The 20408-nt window shown below is 43.7% G+C and overlaps 1 protein-coding gene across 1 annotated transcript in view; it reads right to left on the reverse strand.

Annotated features, from left to right (window-relative positions):
• Positions 1 to 945: 945 nt before the first annotated feature.
• Positions 946 to 20408, reverse strand: part of CD80 (CD80 molecule) — a 38609-nt gene continuing 19146 nt past the window's right edge. The window contains exons 6-9 of the mRNA XM_081199706.1: positions 10684 to 11007; positions 8111 to 8386; positions 7268 to 7390; positions 946 to 2861 (exon numbers count right to left, since the gene is read on the reverse strand). Coding sequence (XP_081055832.1) covers positions 2773 to 2861; positions 7268 to 7390; positions 8111 to 8386; positions 10684 to 11007 — 812 coding nt within the window. The 3' untranslated portion in view covers positions 946 to 2772. The remainder of the gene's footprint in view (positions 2862 to 7267; positions 7391 to 8110; positions 8387 to 10683; positions 11008 to 20408) is intronic.

The following is a 20408-nucleotide window of genomic DNA, read 5'->3' on the forward strand; positions in this document are numbered from 1 at the left end:
CCCCGGTAATTTCTGTAACAATAAGCATACTTGAAATCACAAGTTGCCTTCTGCCCTAAGGGTGGAATGTCTTTGAAAAGATGGTTTTGATGTAGTGAAAACGCTTGGCAATTGTTCTGAAAAGGGGTTTTTGGCCCCACCTATTTGGGTGCGGTGGTACCTCTGGTTGCGAACTTAATCCATTCCGGTTCGTAACCGGAAACCACTCATAACATGAGGCGAGCTTTCGCTAATGGCACCTCTCACTGCTGCCGCACCACCGGCGCATAATTTCCACTTGCATCCCGGGGCAAAGGTCACAACAAGGGACATCTACTTCCGGGTCAGCAGAGCGCGTAACCCGAAGGATTCATAAGGAGGACAGTACGTAACGTGAGGTACCACTGTACATGGTAGCTATAATTTGTCACTGTAACCGTTGTATCTTGGCTTTCTTTAGTGCTGGAATTCAGCTGTGTACAGAGGTTCTCAGGAAGTCTCCTGTCCAAGCTCTGATGAGACCATGAACTGCTCAGTTTCTGTAAGGATTACCAGAAATAACCACAAAATATTTGGGCTTTCTTTTCCTTCCACCATTGCGATAAAACCGTTACCTAGTAGAATACACAGATTTAATGAGACAAGTGATCCATTTGCCACAAACATCATTGGGGAGGAAAGGAGTAGGATGAAAGCCACAAACCATAATTGGTTTGTGTAAATTGTGGCTGAGTTTTTATGACTTATTGTTCATGTCTTTGCTCTCTTCAGGCACTCTTTTTTGCCCATAAGAAAATGAGAATAAAAGGCCTGTTAAATGCAATGAAAGAAAAAAAATCCTAAATAATCCAGTTCACTTACTGCACTGGCTCATTTATTAAAAGCCTGAGTCTCTATAACCATACATTTCATTAAATAGAATAACCAGGCACAAGTGTGTTTTATATTTGAAGTGCAAAAAAGACAAAAGTTTAACTTTATTTTATTGGTATAATTGTATAAAAATAGTTTAAAAACAACAGCCACCATCTCAGGCTGAGGACACACACACACACACACACACACACACACACACACACACACACACGTATATACAGTATATAAGGATGATTTGCTGAAAAGCTAATGCTAAAATATAACTTGGCATAATTACAGATTTAACCTAGTTTACAGTCAAGAATAAAGTGAAAATAGGAGACAGCAATGCTTGGATACATTTTGCACAGCTGAGAAATACATTGTTTGGGAAGCCTGCAAAAAAGCTGGGCTGCTTTAAACAGACAGGACTTATAACGTTACAGTTCCTATTGTGATATGAAAGGTTTACAAATAAGCAGACACCCTAAAAACCTGTCCACGTCCTTTGTTAATCACCTTAGAGACAAACTTTAATGTGGCAGGGGGAGTTTCTGCTAAAGTGTTTGTGAAACTTGGGTCTGCTTTCTTCAGTGGTTGGGTTAACTCTCGGTTTAAACCAAATAATGGTGGTTTAGAGCCTGTTTACATGACAAACTGAGTGAGTTAGAAGATAAACTGAGTTAACCCCTGGCTCTTGGGCATTTTCTTCCTCCATTAAATGCCATGGAAGAATCCTGCTTAAGAGTTAAGTGTGCTTATAGTATTGAAATCCTGATGCTCAGATAGGCACATATCCCATTAAAGCTTATACATTAAAGCTTTATACATTATAAATCTTATTACAGCAGTAGCAAATGAATATTTAAAAATACTCATATGGCCAATAAATAGTTCTTGCTACCCCTACATTTACATAGAGGGTCCATAGCAACAAGTATAATAAAGCTATAAGCATGCCAGGCTTATTTTCTGGTAAATAAAATTAGGGATGAGAGGTGATAAATTATGTGCAAGCCACAATTTAAGTTGAAGGAGAGTTTCCAAAATGAGAAAACATTCTTTACCCTACATAGCAGGCAATAATACTGTTCCTGGGTATGGCTTCTCCAGCTACAGAACCATACTAGTACCTTCCATTCTGTTGCAAACTGCACGTGCGTGGATGGCAAATAATGGCGAGAACATCTCACCCTTACACTAAATACACCCCTAACTGAGGATTTTATTACAACGCGAGTGAGAGCTAGTTTAGCAAAGATCAACGGGCTCTGCAAGTGGGGACAAGTGGTCCAGTCTACCAAGCATCCCATGTGGTGCCCCCAATTAGTTTTGGGTGCTGGGACGCCGATACCTCATAAAAGGAGCGTTGGCTTTCCTTGGTGTGATTTTGGAGACAGAGCATTGCCAAAGCATTTCTCCCTTTTCCACTTGAAACGGGTGCTGTTTTGCGGGTGGAGTTGCTCACAAGTCACGAGGAAGAGGTGGTTTCACGCAGTAAGATGGCTGGAGATGTCCAAGCCAGTGGATCTGTCCCAGCGGCAGTGGGGGAAGCACTCTTTGGTTTGAAATGAACTTCACTGTAAAATTTCTGCTTATGAAGAACAACGGTTCATTTCCCCTTCCAAATCAGGCAGTTGTCTAGAAGATGGTGCTACGCGTTGTATGTAGTTATCTGATCGTTTGGCGGGGGGGGGGGGTACTTGTAAAAAAATGCTGTTGAGGTGGAACAGTCAGTATGATGGGTAGTGCTTTTAACCCTTACCCCTCCTGCCCTTTTTCTGAGCAATGCTTCTATCACACCTGGAAAGAGAGAGGTATGCCCTGTGTCGTTGTGAAGAGTGATGCACTCCAGGTTCTGGGATCCAGGGTGATTATGTCCATTTCACCAGAGCAGAATGTTGAAAATCAAATGCCACTGCCCAGGTTGCTCTATGGTCAGGCACATGCTGCTTCCGATGTCCCGTTGGAAAGCTGCTGCGATGTCATTTCACTTGTTGCCACTGGCTGGTGAGATGTCACAGGCTCTGAAATGTCAATTGGTTCAGCAACATTGAACAGAAAATCTTTACCAACGTGACTAAGAATTTTAAAAATATGTCAAAGAGTGGGGGTGGGGAGAACTCCCATTAGTCATGAGGGTGGAGCATGGGTCAAAAAGTCAATAAAGAACAACAAAACATAGGCTAAGAGGCGATGACCGGTCAGGGTCACCCAGTGAGCTTCATAGCTGAGTGGGGATTTGAACTCTAGTGTCCCATGTCTTAATCCAGGGGTGGGATACTTTTGGACTTGCAGATGTCACTAAACTACAAATCCCACCATCCCAGGCCATTGGCCATGCTTGCTGGGGCTGAGGAGAGTTGCAGTTCAGCAACATCTGCAGAGGCAAAGGTTCCCCACCCCTATCCTAATCCAACACTCTAACCCATGGGTTGGCAAACTAAGGCCCAGGGGCCGGATATGGCCCAATTGCCTTCTGGATCCAGCCCACAGATGGTCCGGGAATGGCTGCATGGATCAGCGCAGGGATTCTGATGGTTCGGGCTGCGCCATTTCCCCCCTCCCTCACACACACCGTGGCAGCGCCTCCTCCCTCCTGGCTTCTCCCAGCCCTGCCTAGAGGAGGAAGGGGGCTGGGCTTTGTTGATGGCTGAGCGCCATTTTAAGCAGCCCCTCTCTGGAGCCAGCCCTTTCACGTCACTCATTGTCCCTCCGCTGCCGCCGCCAGCCCCTGCCACTCCCAAGGCACGGGTAAGCGACCACCGGGTCTCATCCAGTGTTGTGGAGAAGGGAAGGGAGAGTCGGGGGGATTTTTTCCTCCAAAATAGTCTGGCCCCCCACAAGTTCTGAGGGACAGTGGACCGGCCCCCTGCGGAAAAAGTTTGCTGACCCCTGCTCTAACCACTACACCACTCAGAACTAGCACTCTGAATTGTTCTCAGAAGTTAGAAAAAAGTTCAGGCGAGCAAATACGGCCTATCAGCAGGCAGAGTAGCAGAGTTCAGTAATAGCCAAAGCTTTGGAAGTTTGAGACTTATTTCACTTTGCAACTAATTCTAAGACTGCAAAGGAGTCTAAATACAAAGTAGTTTCTGAGTTTGTATTTAGATTGTAAGCCTGCAGTCACATATGTTACCTTCCACATGCCGAACTATTTGACACAGCATCTCTTGTAAATAAAATAAATAAAAATAATTTTAAACTTCATCTCTATTATCCTGCAGTATGTGTTGCTTTCCATAATACTGTTGCAGTGGTTCCCACTAGTGCATCACATCCATGCATGCTCTGAAGAATTCATTTATAGTTGAAGAATACATTTAACCAATCCCTGATTTTTTTCAAATAAAACTGGTGCAAATTGAAATGTTTCATGGTCATTTGGTTCTGGGGTGGTAGTTGAAAATACCACTTTGTGTATATCACTAGCTTCATTGGCCTAACATTATGAAAACTGGAACTGTCTTCTTGCCTGCATACATTAGAAGAACCAGCTACTAGAATTGCCCTTTCATTCACTGAAAGGGGAACCTGAAGACAACCAATGTAACTTGCAGCCAGAGGCATTTTTAACAGGCAGTTGCCCTGAAGAACAAACTCACTGACCCCCCCCCAACTCCCCTCTTTCAAAGGTCAGGTTTAATTCTCAAGATTGCGTGCTAGGGGTGTGGGGAAATTCTTTTACATATTTATTTACATTGTGGAATATAGGCTAGGGAAGTTGGTGCGTTCTTAAGAAGCAGAGGGTATAATGTTTTCAGAGTGTGGCTTCATTCCCTTTTACGAAGCTGCAGCACTAAGCTTAAGGCAGTGTTTCCCAACCTTTTTTGGGCAAAGGCACACTTGTTTGATGAAAAAAATCTCAAGGCACACCACCATTACAGCCCCGTGACGTCAGCGCGCAGCGTCACGCCGGGAGGGACGCACGAAAGTGTAAGTTTCAATTTTTTCCCCTCCCCCTTGCTGGGGAACCTCCAAGCTTTGGGGGGGGGGAGGCAGCAAAGCGAGGGACTGAGGGACTCCTCCAACGACAAGGGTTGGGGAAGAAGAGAAAGGGCTATTCCGCTCCAGTCCTTTCTGAAGGAGCTGAGGGTGGGGGTCCTCCGGCGCCTTCGGCAAAACGGCGCCGGCCCAGAGCGCTTCTAGGAGGCTGCCTTTGTGCGCGACGTAAAGCCCTCTTTCCCTCCCTCCAGCCCCGTGTCACCTGTGGAAAAGGGGGCTGGATCCAGTGACGCAACTCGGAAAACTGTTAGGGAAGCCAGAGCAGGAAAGTGAGTGGGGGGCGGCGTCGCCGCTTTAACCCACGTTTCCTTTTTGAAAGAGAAACTTAAGACTAGATGACCCTTGGGACCCCTGCCAACTCTACAGTTCTATGGCCCTTTGTGGAGGGGGGGGCAGCACCTGGAAAGACGGGCTAGGGGATAATTGGGGCGGCCGCCTTAGGCACACCAGAAGCGAAGCACGTCCTGAGCTACAAAAACAAACCCAATTCCTGCCTCGTTTTTTGCAGTTTCTGCAAAGCGAGGGAGTCTCCCCCGCCTCCATTCCTCGGTGCCTCCTCCTCCCCCTGCTCCCCACTACGGGTCTCCCCTGCACTTGGCCAGGCCGCCTCGCCCTCCTTCCTTTCCCAGAGCAGTGGCTCAGAGCGCCTCCTTGCACTGCAGGTACACTCCGTGGGGAGGGGAGGGAGCGGAAGCCCAGACCAGCCCCCAACCCGCTTAGTCCGACCCCTCAAACTTTCCCAAAATAAGAACTCTGCGTTCTACAACGTCACCCCCCAGCGGGGCCCCCCCACTGAGAGCCAGTGTGGTGTAGTGGTTAAGAGCGGTAGTCACGTAATCTGGGAAACCGGGTTCGCGTCTCCGCTCCTCCACATGCAGCTGCTGGGTGACCTTGGGCCAGTCACACTTCTGTGAAGTCTCTCAGCCCCACTCACCTCACAGAGTGTTTGTTGTGGGGGAGGAAGGGAAAGGAGAATGTTAGCCGCTTTGAGACTCCTGAAGGGGAGTGAAAGGCGGGATATCAAATCCAAACTCTTCTTCTCTTCTTCTTCTTCTTCTTTATTCCCGGTGAGAGGGGGGCGGCAGAGGGAAAAAGCTGCTTCCCACACTTACCCGCCGCCATCTTGACTTCCCGCAATGAGCCGGATGCGGCGCCTAAGCTCCCTGCCGTCACTTCTCCACCTCCTCTACTTTGCACAAGGCTTCAGGGTCGCCGGCCGATTCATCCATCGGCCGCTCTTTCAAGCCCACTCGGAGGAGGAATGAGTCGAAAGAGCCAGAGACGCAGCCGCAGTGGAAGCCCCGCCCCTCCCTTCCAGTCTCGGGGCGGGGCAGAGGCCACCAGGCTGGCAAGCAGAGCGCCGAGAGCGAGGAAGCTGATGCAACGCGGAGGCAGACCCCGGCTGGCGTGTGTTAGAGCAGTGTTTCCCAACCTTTTTTGGACTCGCCCGCCTCCCTCCAGGCAACATCTCGCGGCACACCAGGCAACATCTCGCGGCACACTAGTGTGCCGCGGAACACCGGTTGGGAAACACTGGCTTAAGGAATCTGGAGGCAACATTTTCTCAGGAAAAATGTTTGCAGACTCACAACTCAGCCATGTAACCTGGAAAAGAATATGGTCCAGCACTATGGCTCCAGTTGAATATTGGGGCTCATTCACACTTGTTTCCCAATGCACATATATTTCAGTTTGCCTTGGGATGATGGCTGCCCTCCCTCCCCACCACTTAGTGTTATTTTTTTGCTGAGCTGAAATATTCCTGGTTTGGGAGGGGTTGTGTGTTGTTATTTTTTAAAGTATGATTTTAGCTTGTTGCTTTTAGTCCTGTAAACCTCTTACTATATTTTTTATGAATTCGCGGGCAGCACGCCAGGGAAAGGGCCCGTTGCCCTAGTGGGACTAGAAATATTGTTAAATAAATAGGATTGCATCCAATGCTGGCCTTACTCAAAGTAGACCCACTGAAATTAATGAACATGATGAACTTGGGCTCATTAATTTCAGTGGGCCTAGTCTGTACTGAGCTTAGCTGGATACAACCCATGAAAAGCAAACATTCATTTCCTAACATGGCTACAGTTTAAGTTGCGCATGTAATGAGCCTAAGGATCTGCTTGCAATGTTTGGCCACAGCCCTGGAACATGTAAACTATGAACAATGGTTTGTTTCCAGTGGTAACCTAAGGGTTTATGAAAAGATACCTATTGCATTTATATGCTGCCTTTCTTCTTGGTGGTGTGCATGGTTCTTCTACCCCTATTATTCTGGTAACAAGGCTGTGAGATAGGCTAGGCTAAGAGACAACTGATTAGAAGTCTTGACGGCTAAGTGCTGATTTTAACCTGGGTCTCTAAATTCCTAGCAGGGCGCTCAACCACACCACAGTTTCCTACATTGGTTGGTCACAAAGGCATCGGAACTTACTGCGGCGGCGGCATCGGAGGAATGTTGGCACTATCACGAGAGCAAGGACGAGGATAACAATGGAAGCCACTATGAAACCATGCGGAGGAGGTGGTGGAGATGAATTGGGGCACTTCCCTATTGCTGAAATGAGAGAATTGAAGATAAATCTGTGACTACACTGAAGAGCCCAAGGGGCACATGAGAAGCAATACTTTGGGGCACTGAGTGCCACTTATCTGAGTGGAGCACTTCCAACATTAAGTTAGTTTTCCTTTCTCCTGTTTAAACTTGAAACCCACCTACATATGGAAATCATGGCCATCGCTTAATGTCTTACATTTCCCTCCATCTACTTGATAATATTGTAAGGATAAACAAATGAATACCACATTCCAAGCTGAGGCACAGGAATATTTGCTGCCTGCACCCACACCCACACACCCACAGGAACATACAAATAATCCAAGACAGTGACTTGGTTTTGCATTTCTCACTGGTTCAGCTAAATAGTTACAATGCTATCTATATTTTTTGCTAGTGTTTCTGGTACTGTTCAAGATGGAATCCATGAAAAAGCAGAAATGTCCCATCAGCTGACCAAATATTTTCAGCTGTGATGCTAAACTTCTATAGGAAGAAATAATAATAATAAAAGATACAGTGTCTTCCTAACAACACACAGCTATTTTAGATCTAGAGATAAAGACTCGCCAAATTAATGGTCATTTGTCATTTGTAGATCTCCCTATATGGAACCAATCTCATTTGAAAAAATCTGAGGTTTAGTCCTTGTAAGTCTTCTGAATGGCTATATTTCACAAATGAGAAACACTGTCTCAGTGTATGATTGAGGGAACTTACACAAGAGGTGGTCGGTGGACACTTGTAAACCTGCATAATGTATTCGACATTGGACCAAGATATCTTCAGACACGTTTTGCTGTAAGTTGCCAGTAATATTAAAACTTTCAGTGTAGTTGTCCTTTATGGAAGTATAGGAACACCGCACTGTCTCATTATTGACCAACCAAGACATCGTAGCCTCTGGATATCCTCCATAAGAAGAACACATCAGTGTCAACTGAGCTGGGCCACAGGGATTATGTGATACATGTATGACAGGCTTCCTATAGTCAGCTAGAGGGAGGAAAAGACAGTAAGATCACAAGTTACACTTGTACATATTGAGATGTCAAACAATGTTATTGGCACTATGCTTAAGGATTGTTTTTCTACAGAAATATCAAATTTAATCTGACTTGCAGTTGAACAGCAGAGTGCTCTTTAGGAAATCCTATTCATTTCAACGGGAGACACTCGTAGAGGTTCCTGCCATGGCTTGTAATCTAAATGGTGCTATATTACTAACAGTTCTAAATTACTTTCTATGGTAAGAGTTCTTATTATAACGGGTTAATAGCATCCTTTCTCTCGGACATAATATAATGCTGGAAGATTGGGAAAGGTTATGGAAGAAAGGGGTTAAGTTTACTGCATGTACAATGTTAAAGGAAAATATTATGAAAATGATGTATAGATGGTACTTAACCCCTGTAAAATTAGCAAAGATGTATCATAATAGTGATAATCTCTGTTGGAAGTGTAAAGAAAAAGAAGGTACCCTTTTTCATATGTGGTGGACCTGTCCCAAGGTGAAAGACTTCTGGGAAAAGATTTACAATGAATTGGGAAAAAAATATGTTGAAATATACCGGGTACATTTATGAAGAAACCGGAGGCCTTTCTTCTTGGCATAACAGGTTTGGAATTGCCCAAGAAAGATGTTAAATTGTTTTTGTATGCCACAACGGCTGCTTGAATTTTACTAGCCAAGAACTGGAAAATACAAGAAGTATCAACTGTGGAAGATTGGCAGATGAAGATGATGCACTTTTCGGAGCTAGCTGACCTTACGGGAAGAATCCGCGACCAGAAAGAAGAGGAACACCAAGAAGATTGGAAGAAATTTAAGGACTACCTGAACAAATATTATAATATTAAAAACTAGAAATCATTTGAAAGCACCAAAGAGGCCTAGGATTAAATTAGGATTTATTAAATAAATTGGGTTTAGAATAGTAATAAAAGTGAATAAGTTAGATAATAATTGGAAATATTTTTGTTGAAGAATGATATTGGAAAGCTGTTACATACAGATACAAGGAAACTCAGAAGGGAGGGATTAGAGGAAGTCAACCAATATGTAAACAAGGTTGGGTTGTAAAGGTTTAAGATTATTTTCTCCTATGTTGTGGTTTTGGTTATGTCTTTCTTGTAATGTATTGTACTGTTTTTTCTTTTGGTATGTGTGTTTTTCTCCTTTTTCCCCTTTTCTTTTTTCTTTTTTGTTAGATTGTAAGTGTTGTAATTTTGGAAAATTCAATAAAAAAATTTGGGGGGGAAAATAGTATCCTTTCTCTCAAATTCACATTCCCCTCATAGCAACGTTGAGTAATGTTGGAGACTATATGTTTGTTTGTGTCTGTTAATTATTAGCATTTAAGTTAAATAAAATAACACTAAACAAATTCAAAAGCATTTATATATTTAGAATTAACGCTTTTACTTGAATGAGTAATAATATATTATTCTGGAATGAATGTTACTGTACTATTAATATCTTATTGTTATGTGTACCACTGTCTTTTATAATTCATGGAGACTTTGTTTACGTCAAATGTCAGGGTATTTAGATTTTATGTTTATTACTCTCCTGCTCGTTGTCATACACCTAAAGGGATATGTTTTTAGGATAACTTAAGCAATATTTAGCAGCAATAATATTGAGTGGAGAGAGCTGAGCTGGGTCAGTGGATGGAGTCGGGAACGTAACTGGGAAGCAGAGGACCGCCAGTCACCAATGCATGTGAAAGTGTGTTTCATTTCCTATTTTCAAAAGAAGTTCTCAGCTTCCAGTTGTCAGCCATCTTGGAACTGCTGCACAAAGCGCTTTGGCAATCCTAGGCCTGGGGTTTGGGAAGCACTTGTGGGGAGATAAGGATTTGGACCACTGGGCCAAAATGTCCCCATGTCCCTGCTGTATGGCCTATGGCATGTCTAAGTCAAAAGTAGCAGTGGCTTATGGGAAGGAGACCAAGCGTAAGTGGAGCCAGAGTCAATGACAGGCAGAGCAAGCTAATTTCACCCCCAATCTCTCCCCTCCCCGCCGCTAAATTCTATTTGGGCAACACAGACTAAGGAGGAGGAAGCTTGCAGGCAATGCCACCCATTGGGCTGGGTGTGAAGAAACAGGGAAGTTGGAGCTGGCTGAGGATAGATAGGTTGGTGGAGCAGTGCTCTATTTGCCCCAGGGAACCAGCCTCCGACAGTAGAAAAGTGACTCAAAATGAACAGCCCCTGTCTAACACAAATGAATAGGACCCTTAAGTATTGCTTGGGTACTTAAAATCCTGTTTTGCTAGACAAGCACTTACCTGACACTGATAAATGTACCCATTTATCACCTTTGTGTTCTTCCTCCAGTAATATGATACACCTATATTTGCCTTGATCGGACACATTCACACCGGAGATCCAAAGTGTAAGATTCTTCTCATCCATCTTTGTCCTGTTCTGGAAATGTATGTCTTTTACGGTGTTTTCTTCGCCGTTGCTGTAAGCTATCACAACCAGGTCAGATATATCAGGGCCTACGTATTTCTGCCAGTAGATCCTGTAAGATGCCAGGGGCCGTTGCATTTTGTAGTTGCAAGGGAGTGTGGCTACACCCCCTATTTTGGCTGTTACCGGGACAGGGTCTGGGGAGGAAGAAAACAAGAAACAGGAACTCATGAAACAGATGCTTGTTCTTCAAGTCCTTCCTCACATCTCTGCGTTGAAACAATACAGTGGTGCCTCGCAAGACGAAATTAATTCGTTCCGCGAGTTTTTTCGTCTAGCGGATTTTTTGTCTTGCGAAGCACGGTGTCAGAAAAGTTTTGGAAAAGCTTCAAAAATCACCAAAAACCTCAAAAAAGGCTACCACACCGCGTTCTATGAGTTGCTCCTCGAAGTCAAGTCGCAACTGTATTAACGGTGTTAAGAAAAAGGAAACAAACTTTCAAGACGTTTTCGTCTTGCAAAGCAAGCCCATAGGGAAATTCGTCTTGCGAAGCAGCTCAAAAACCGCAAAACCCTTTCGTCTAGCAAGTTTTTCGTCTTGCGAGGCATTCGTCTTGCGGGGCACCACTGTACTTTGCAAAAAGGGAAGGGAGATTCAGATATACAACACACACACTGGCCATCAGTCATTAATGAAACAAGGATTTCTGAAGGAGTTCAACCTACTATTAATTCCACAATCAGTTCCCATTAGTAGTGCAATAAATTTCCCCATACTCTCCCACAAAGATACCTCTCTTTGACTTGTCAGTGACTGTTTGCAGCCTCCATTATTTCTGCTTTCTGTTTCTCCTGTCCCATTTCCCCGATTGCATGATCCCAGAATACCAGAAATTAAATGGTGAGCATGATGGTGCCACAACATGGCACAGCTTTCATATGTGATGACCTCCAAATGGCTCATTTCAGTGTGAGGAAGCTGGAGTAGCTCAGTTGGTAGGCCATGGTAGGGCATAATCTCAGGGTTGAGGGATCAAGCACCACGTTGAGTAAAGGTTTCCTGCATTGCTATATGATCTTTGTGGTACCTTCCAACTCTATGACTTTTTAGCACATTTGCCCTCATTCTGAATGGGGCAGGTAGGGGAGAGAGAGCAACACAAAGCGTGGAAGAGATCTAAGTAAGAGTAACTGGAATTACAATATGGAACAAGTAAAGAGGGGAGCACTTTGTCACCTTTTAGCATAGTTCTCTGAAAAATTGCCAAGAGAGGGGTGTATTTTCATGGGGGAGGCGAGGGAACATTTTTTCAAAACACACACTCTTCAGCTTAGTCCTGCTTAGGAGAAAACGCCGTTATAAGGGGATTTATTGTCTGAATCATGCTTGTCTGGATGAAGGATAAAGAGAGGTGTATGAGTGTGTGGAGAAGTCAGCCTATTGTATAAAGTCAATAGTTAACTTGGTTGTTCTGCTCGCTTTTGCCTCTAGCCTTTCCCACCACTAGAATGTGGCTCCCAAAGGGTTATCCAGAGGGAATGAAAAAGGTTCCCCAATCCTGGTTTGAATCCACTGAATGTTATTCATGAAATATCTCTGAATTGCAAACCTCTATACATCTAAATTTCAGAAGACAACATCAAAACTGGTCACATGCATCGATTCCATTGTTGTATTCCGGTTTGCCTTTTCTCCTTGAACTATTGGTTTGCATGCTTGTAGGCATTTTCCCTGCTGTCAGGACTGTTGTTGTTGTTTGTGTTTTTTTAAAAAAAACTTCCCTAAAATAAATGAATCCAGGCTAATGTAGCTGTGTCTCCCCCCCCCCATCTTCAGTTGTGATTTGTGTATTGCAAGGGGTTGGACTAGATTACCAGTGGGGTCTCTTCCAACCCTACAATTCTACGATTCTATGTACATATATCATGAAATAATTTGGTACAGGCTGTGAATAAAAGGGACGGAATCTTTTGACAAAATTACGGAGGATCTGGGGTTATATATGTAGAGAGTAGATCTAGATTTATATAATTTAATCTTTTTAATAACTATAATAGAAAGGCAGGGTGGAAATGATAGGCAATAAATAAGTTAATAACAGTTTTCATATACCAAAGCCCAATATAGGTTTCTGAGTTGAAACCACAGGAATAACTTGGTAGCATTTAATTATTTATGGAATTTATGTAGTGCCCAATTAGCCACATCCCCTGGGTGGTTCACAAATTTAAAAACGATAAAATACAACTACTATTTTTCCCCAACCCCCCCCCCACAAAATCATAAAAATAGTGTATAAAAATGGCACAGAAATCATCATAAAGCCATCATGAGGCAGCATAAGATGAAGAACAACAAAAACAGCACTAAAACCCAGCCAAGGGGGAAAACAAAATACTTTAAGGAACTAAAATGTCCTAGAACCATAGTTACTAAGAGAACATAATTTGCTAAAATGCAGCTGGGCTATGTTTAGAGTAAATACAGCAGAATTTGGCAACTGAAAATTGTTTGTAGAAAGGATCTGTCAAGACAGAGATTGTATAGAACTTTCCCTAACATTAGACAGAGGGAAGTGGCTGCCTCAGGTTGTGAATTTGGGGTGTGATAAAAGTTCAGCAAACGGTTCTTTATTTAATTGATCATTGCTGTGTGTTTTTTTGCTGCCAGGAAGAAGGTGCCAAAATAATTTGCCTCAGGTGTGAAAATAATTTGTTCAGTCTCAGGTGCCAAAATAATTTGTCTAGCATATCACCTGTACTTTGGTTATCTCCAAAATCCAGGGGCAATTTCAGACATTTAAGGTCTGGTTTCACCTTGAGGGCTCAGTCCTATCAGCATAGGCTGCAATTCTTACAGAGGAGCAGCACAATAGTACTGTGATTGGTGCCCAGCTCTGCCTTGGGACCTCTGAGAAGAAGGCATGTGTGGCTGCCAGTCCATTTCAGTTTTAAATTCTGCATCTGGTTTTTTGCTTTACTTCTTACTTGTTGCTTTAACTTTTTATTCTAAAACTGCAGAGAACTTTGGTTGCTGGGTAGCATATAAATGTTGTGAAAAAGAAGAAGAGGAGGAGGAGGAGGAGGAGTTTGGATTTGATATCCCGCTTTATCACTACCTGAAGGAGTCTCAAAGCAGCTAACATTCTCCTTTCCCTTCCTCCCCCACAACAAACACTCTGTGAGGTGAGTGGGGCTGAGAGACTTCAGAGAAGTGTGACTGGCCCAAGGTCACCCAGCAGCTGCATGTGGAGGAGCGGAGACGCGAACCCGGTTCCCCAGATTACGAGACTACCGCTCTTAACCACTACACCACACTGGCTCATTTAATTAGTTACTAAGTAACTATTTATTTAGATAATAACTATTTATCTAGCTAATTATTTAATGACTAAATAAAACATGACCCAATTGCATTTGGTAACCGGTTTCAGTGATCTGTCTGAAATCCCCCCAGCCCTGTGAAACTTCTACTATTATCTACCCCTTTTCTTACAATTCAGGGTGGTGGTGCTCTGTCACGTCGTCCTAGAAAATGTTATGGGGGCAGTTTCACACCACCCTAACCACACCAACAGAGGGCATCATACCAGAAAGAGACCATGGGTGTGTGGATGTCAGAAACACAACTTGCTGTGACTTGCCTAAGGAGCTTTCTGGTTGGCAGGCTAATTTTTCCCCTCTGCCCTGAAAAGCAGAACAAAAACCTTCTGTGCAGGACAGCCGTGAGCAAGCACACAGTTACTGGAATTTTTTTTTGCTAATGTCACACCTTCCTTTGTCTTGCATAACACCTAGGAAACTGCAAGTAGAATATGCTTACAGAACATAACAGTTGTAGACAAGAGGAACTATGCTGCCCGCAAACATTCAGCAAGTTCAGTTAACTCACAGTGGAGGTGTGCTGTTGCCACAAAGCAAAAATGAAAACGAAGCTGGAAACTGGAATAGACAATATACTAAATAGTCCCTGTAACTGGCCTGTGTGGGAGGCATCTCTCATTCAGCATGTGATCCTGATGAAATCGAAGGTACCAGCACCAAAACCCTGTGCATAATTTCTCTCACTGTCTCAGTGAGAGGGACTAATCTTGTTCTCTTTTCCTGCCAATACAAAAAAATGGGCTCAGTAACTCTAATTCAAGGTCTAGCTACAGCTGCTTTACATATTATGTCACAGAAAACTGATTTTCTGCTGCATGGACAGGCAAAATAGGTTTGGTACCTGCATATGTACATTCTCAAATATACATTTGCTGCTTGGACACATCATATTTATATACCGTATGTAAAGCAATTTGCATGGGAGCCCCATGTATAATGATCTACAGTGATACCTCTGGTTACGTACGTAATTCGTTCCGGAGGTCTGTTCTTAACCTGAAACTGTTCTTAACCTGAAGCACCACTTTAGCTAATGGGGCCTCCTGCTGCTGCCACACTGTCACTGTGCGATTTCTGTTCTCATCCTGAAGCAAAGTTCTTAACCCGAGGTGCTATTTCTGGGTTAGCGGGGTCTGTAACCTGAAGCGTATGTAACCTGAAGTGTATGTAACCCGAGGTACCACTGTATATCTATTTTTTAAACACTCAAATATTTACACACCCCCTCTTGAATGAGGTACAAGCCCTCTCTAAATTTGTTCTGTATGATTAAATGCCACACAATCAGATATGCATCTTCTCATTTGTGTCACTGATCGATGATGTTCTCACCAATGGAGCAACCACACACGTGGTTGGTTTTCATAGAGACCTACTTTCCTGACATTTCTCCCTTGAGATTGTTAAATCATTTCCACGTTTATTTATTACATTTTTATCCCACACTTTTCTATGAAGATTGGGGGCTTGTACACAGCCCCCTGCTTATTCTCACAATATTCCTATGAGGTAGGCTACGCTGAGAGAAAAAAACTGGCTTAAGGTGATCTTTGCACCCAAGTGGGGATTTGAACTCGAACCTCCTCAGTCTAAGGTCCAACATTCCATACTGATCTTGACATGCGCTTCTCTTATTTCTCCATTGCAGTGAATACCAGAAAGGTCATGGCGTTCCTAGCATGGCAAATTATTGTGTTGCTACAGGATGACCTTACTAGATCCACTTAATTCCTGATGCAGATCTTCCTTATTCCCTAGCGGGGGCGGGGACAAAGCCACTTGAGGTTTTGCCTCAGCCACCTTGCAGGGAGACATAATATGTTGTCATTATCCAGCATGGTTTTAGGTTTTAGTTTTCAGTCAGGGAATCCCCTATGACCAGTGAACTTGTGACATTTAAATGAGTAAGAAAAGAAAGCAGAAGCCCAGCCTACAGCAGAAACAAGTTTGGCTTTTCAGTTCCAGATCTGGCATTTCTAGTGAATTCACTCATTCCACAAAGATTTTTGAACCATGGTTTTGTACAGACTCACTCAGTAAGCAAGGAATTCTAGTTTTTAAAAATATATTATATCTATATATCTATATCTATATCATCTATATCATCTCTATCTCTATCATCTCTATCTCTATCTCTATCTCTATCTCTATCTCTATCTCTATCTCTATCTCTATCTCTATCTCTATCTCTATCTCTATCTCTATATCATCTATCTCTATATCTCTCTATCATCTATCTATAATGGTGCCATGGTTCCATGTTATATGGAAACTCGCTAAGCACCCCCCCTCCCCGGCTATGATTCAATTACATAATTTAGACACCCTGACTGCCAATAGCCCTTGATCCGTCCCTCAGGCTGTTTTATTTTAACTGTCCCACAAGTCCACCTATAATATAGTAAATACCATAATCACTGAGTTTCATTTTATTACTGCTATTATCTGTTTTCCGTTTTACTTACAGCATAAATCTGTGCATGTCTACTTAGAACAGGGCTGACCCAAGGTATTTTGGTGGCTGAAGCAAACCCCCAAATGGCGTCCCACCCCTGCTAGGGAAGAAGAGGTGAGTGAAAATCTACATCAGGAATAAGGTGGAGAATGAAGTTATACATTAGGATCTGCTGCCCCTGCCTCCTGAGGCAGTTGCCCCACCTTGTTTCATGGTGGGCTGGCCCTGACTCCACAAAACTAGAAAAGTGCACAAGCAAACTACATTAAAAATCTTTGTCCTATTCATTTCATAAATTTTATATACTGCTCGATTGCAAAAAGTCTTAAAGCTGTTTAGAAATACATATATAAGTATTGGGCAACAATGTGAAAAGTGTGTGTGGAGAATGAGAGAGAGAGGGAGGGAGGGAGGGAAAGAGAAAGAGAGAGAAGCAATCTGAAAAGTGTGGGCTGGTGAGAATTTAAAATTGCTTTCATTTCTTTTTCAGCCTGCTATGGTCTAATTTGAGTAGAGGAAAAATAGACTAACAGTGTAAATAATGTTCCAATATGGACAAGCCCTGCATCATGTATGACATAATTATTGCAAGCACTTTGCAATAAACTACTTTAAAATATTATTATTATATTATTATTATTTGTTAAAGGTCCTTAATGACTTAGAGATTTCCCAGTGACTGGACTGAGGAATTTCTTAAGAAAATTGGGGAAACCCCACGCGGTGAGAGACCATGATCTGGGAGAATCCCATGCTGGGAGGGAAACAACAGATGCAATCTTATTCTTTCCCTGGGAGATTTACTGCTATTCCAAGGCCAACCCTATCATTAATTAGAGTGAGATGGCTGCCTCAGGTGGCAGATGCTGAGAGGTGGCAGCAGTAGCACCAGAAACCTGGCTGTACTTCCTGAGGTCCCCTAAAGCCATTCCCTTCCTCCTGAGTCAGGATCCTGATGGGGGCCACATCTGCTTTCTGCTGGCTTGGTCACCTGACTGTCTTGCCTTGAAAGGGACCAAGGGAGCAGGCAGAAAGACGGCCATCCCTGGCCGCGCACTGCAGCATGCATCTCCAGTGTGCCTGCCCATGCGCTTGTATTTGGCATAAAGCCTTTCAGAGCTCTTTGAATCATTTGGTGTTGTCCACAAACATGGCCACCTCCCTGCTAACCCTAACTCTAGATCCTGGGTCCCAGGCTAGTTAAAGTTTGATCCCAGGACCAAATAGGCAACCTGGAGTGCCTGAACATTGCTGAAGTGATACGACTGAGCACCTCACACTGGACAACAGTCTGGCTGCTTCCAAATGCTTTCTCAAGGCAGCCTCTTGTAGACTGTTACAATAATCGAAGCTTGATGTAATGAGGGCGGGGAGAGAGAGGAATGAATGGCCATGTCAGATTTCTACAAGCAACCAACACAACATATTTGCACCACTTATCTACCCAGCCACTCTGGGTGAAGAGATGCATCTTGACCTGCCAGCAAAATACATACAATGACAGAGCTAGATACATCTCAGAGGGGAGAGAGAGTTCCAGAACCTGGGGGCCACCACAGAGAAGGCCCTCCTACACACCACTATTCCACAGACTGCAGAATACACTGGTGTATAGGAAACATTCAGGTTTGCCACAGAAGGTGGAGAGAGCTGTCCTGCTTGGCCAGTTCCAGATTTAATCTACTTCTGTTCTCCAGTATTACAAGATTTAAGAAGATTCATACAATATCCAAGTAGAATCAAAATCCAGACCTAGGCATATGGCTGCAGCTGTAAAACTGCACGCCCACAAACTATGAAACATTAGCCACAGACTATGCAATGTCAACACAGCACTGTCCTCCAAATGAGGAAAGCTGTCATCACCACAAACAATCATTTCTAGAATGTTATTAATCTCGTGCGCATTGGATCAGTGCACAATGTGACGCAAGACTCCTGTAAGAGATCAGCAGGAAGGAAGTATTAGAAATACAGTATATTAGGGGTTTCCCAGAAGCAGGGAGAGGGAGTGGCAGAAAGGAACCTGGAATGTAACCCAAGATAGAGTATTGCTGTTAGCACATACAGTGTTACCTCGGGTTACAGAAACTTCAGGTTACAGACACTTCAGGTTACAAACTCAGCTAACCCAGAAATAATACCTTTGGTTAAGAACTTTGCTTCAGGATAAGAACAGAAATTGAGCGGCGGCAGTACGGCAGCATCGGGAGGCCCCATTAGCTAAAGTGGTACCTCAGGTTAAGAACAGTTTCAGGTTAAGAACGGACCTCCAGAACGAATTAAGTTCTTAACCCGAGGTACCACTGTAACTGTTTCCAGCATTTCTTTTTTCAAAATGCAGCGGACAGCACAAATCAGTTCCCGTGTCTTTGAAAGCAGGCTGACTCAACTTGCGACACAGCAAGGCAAATGCAGCTTGCTGGTAATGACTGCTGAGTGCCAGGTGCTTGACAAGCCCCCCCCCCCCATTTCAGCCATCCTAGGCAGTCTGCAAAACAAGGAGTATTTGTGGGTTGTGCGCTGCATTAGGTTGGGTGGTCCAAATGGCCCAATGTGGTGGTTTTGACAGGGGCCATATCACTGGCCAAGTGTATTTATTTCAGATCAATACCATCATCAGCAAGATTGCTGATACCCAGACTAGGGCAATCCCAGCCTGTTTCTATTTTCTGGCGAATTCAGGTAGCACAATTGAAGTAGATTTGGTGGTGTTGCGCAGCAAACCCACTTCCCCCCCAAATTAGCCTTTTTTTTGCAATAAGGAAAGTGATAAGGAAATGATTTGGAAAGTGTGAGGTGTTAATTGCTTCCTGCAATGTCATATAACCCACCCTATGAAAAAATAAGAATGAATGCTGAGTGAACAGCTTGTCTGGAAGTGACCATAGATATAGTTAAAAGAAGCCACTGAAGGGGGACAGTTTGGTGGATGAGCTTAACCTTTTCCCTTGTCTCTACTCTCCAAAACTTCAATTAGCTATGGAAGAGAAAATGACAGGTACAATATCTGCATTTTTTCTTCTTCTCAACTCACAGCAGCGTGTATGTATGTGTGGATCAAGGTTGTGGAAGGTTAACCCCCTGCCTATAGAGCAAACTGACATCTCTCCCATAGCAGCTTTTAGCTCAAAGGGACTGTGCGACTGGGATGTTTGTCTTTGAATCCTCACATGGGCCACGAAGCTCACCAGGACCTTGCTCACTCACTGGTGAGGTAAACTGGTGTAACTCCATGCCACTCCTAGTTTGGCCCCAGACACAAATGATTTGAGACCAAACTGTATCCAGCATTACAAGACATATTTCATTCAGTACACTTTGGTGTGGGTGTGGGTAGAGGTGTGTGTGATTTCAATTTCTATTTGCTTAATTTGGTTAACACTTTCCCCTGTTTTCTTTGGGGTTTCCCCCAAACTCATTCTTAAGTTGTTGTTTCACATTTTGGTGTTGCTTAAGGCATGATTTCAGAAAGAGGGGGAAAGCAGTTTTCTGAATTCAAAGGAAGCAGGAGACAGAATGCTGTGTCCGTTGCCCACGGCTGGCTCCACCATTTGTCAGAAGCCCTTACTCTCAAAGGCTTGATGAAATGTGTGAGAGGTCCATGGAGACGAACTGGCTGGCTCGACCCCTCTGCCATCCCTCCGTTTGCCTTCTGGCTTCCCTGAGGGGCAAAGTGACCGAAACAGTGACAAAGGGAGCAGAGCTCAGCCCCACTGTGGCCTCCTGACGTTTTTCCATGGCACTGGCTACTGAAAA

The sequence above is a fragment of the Podarcis bocagei genome (assembly GCF_964188305.1).
Source record: "Podarcis bocagei genome assembly, chromosome: 6".
NCBI lineage: Eukaryota > Metazoa > Chordata > Lepidosauria > Squamata > Lacertidae > Podarcis > Podarcis bocagei.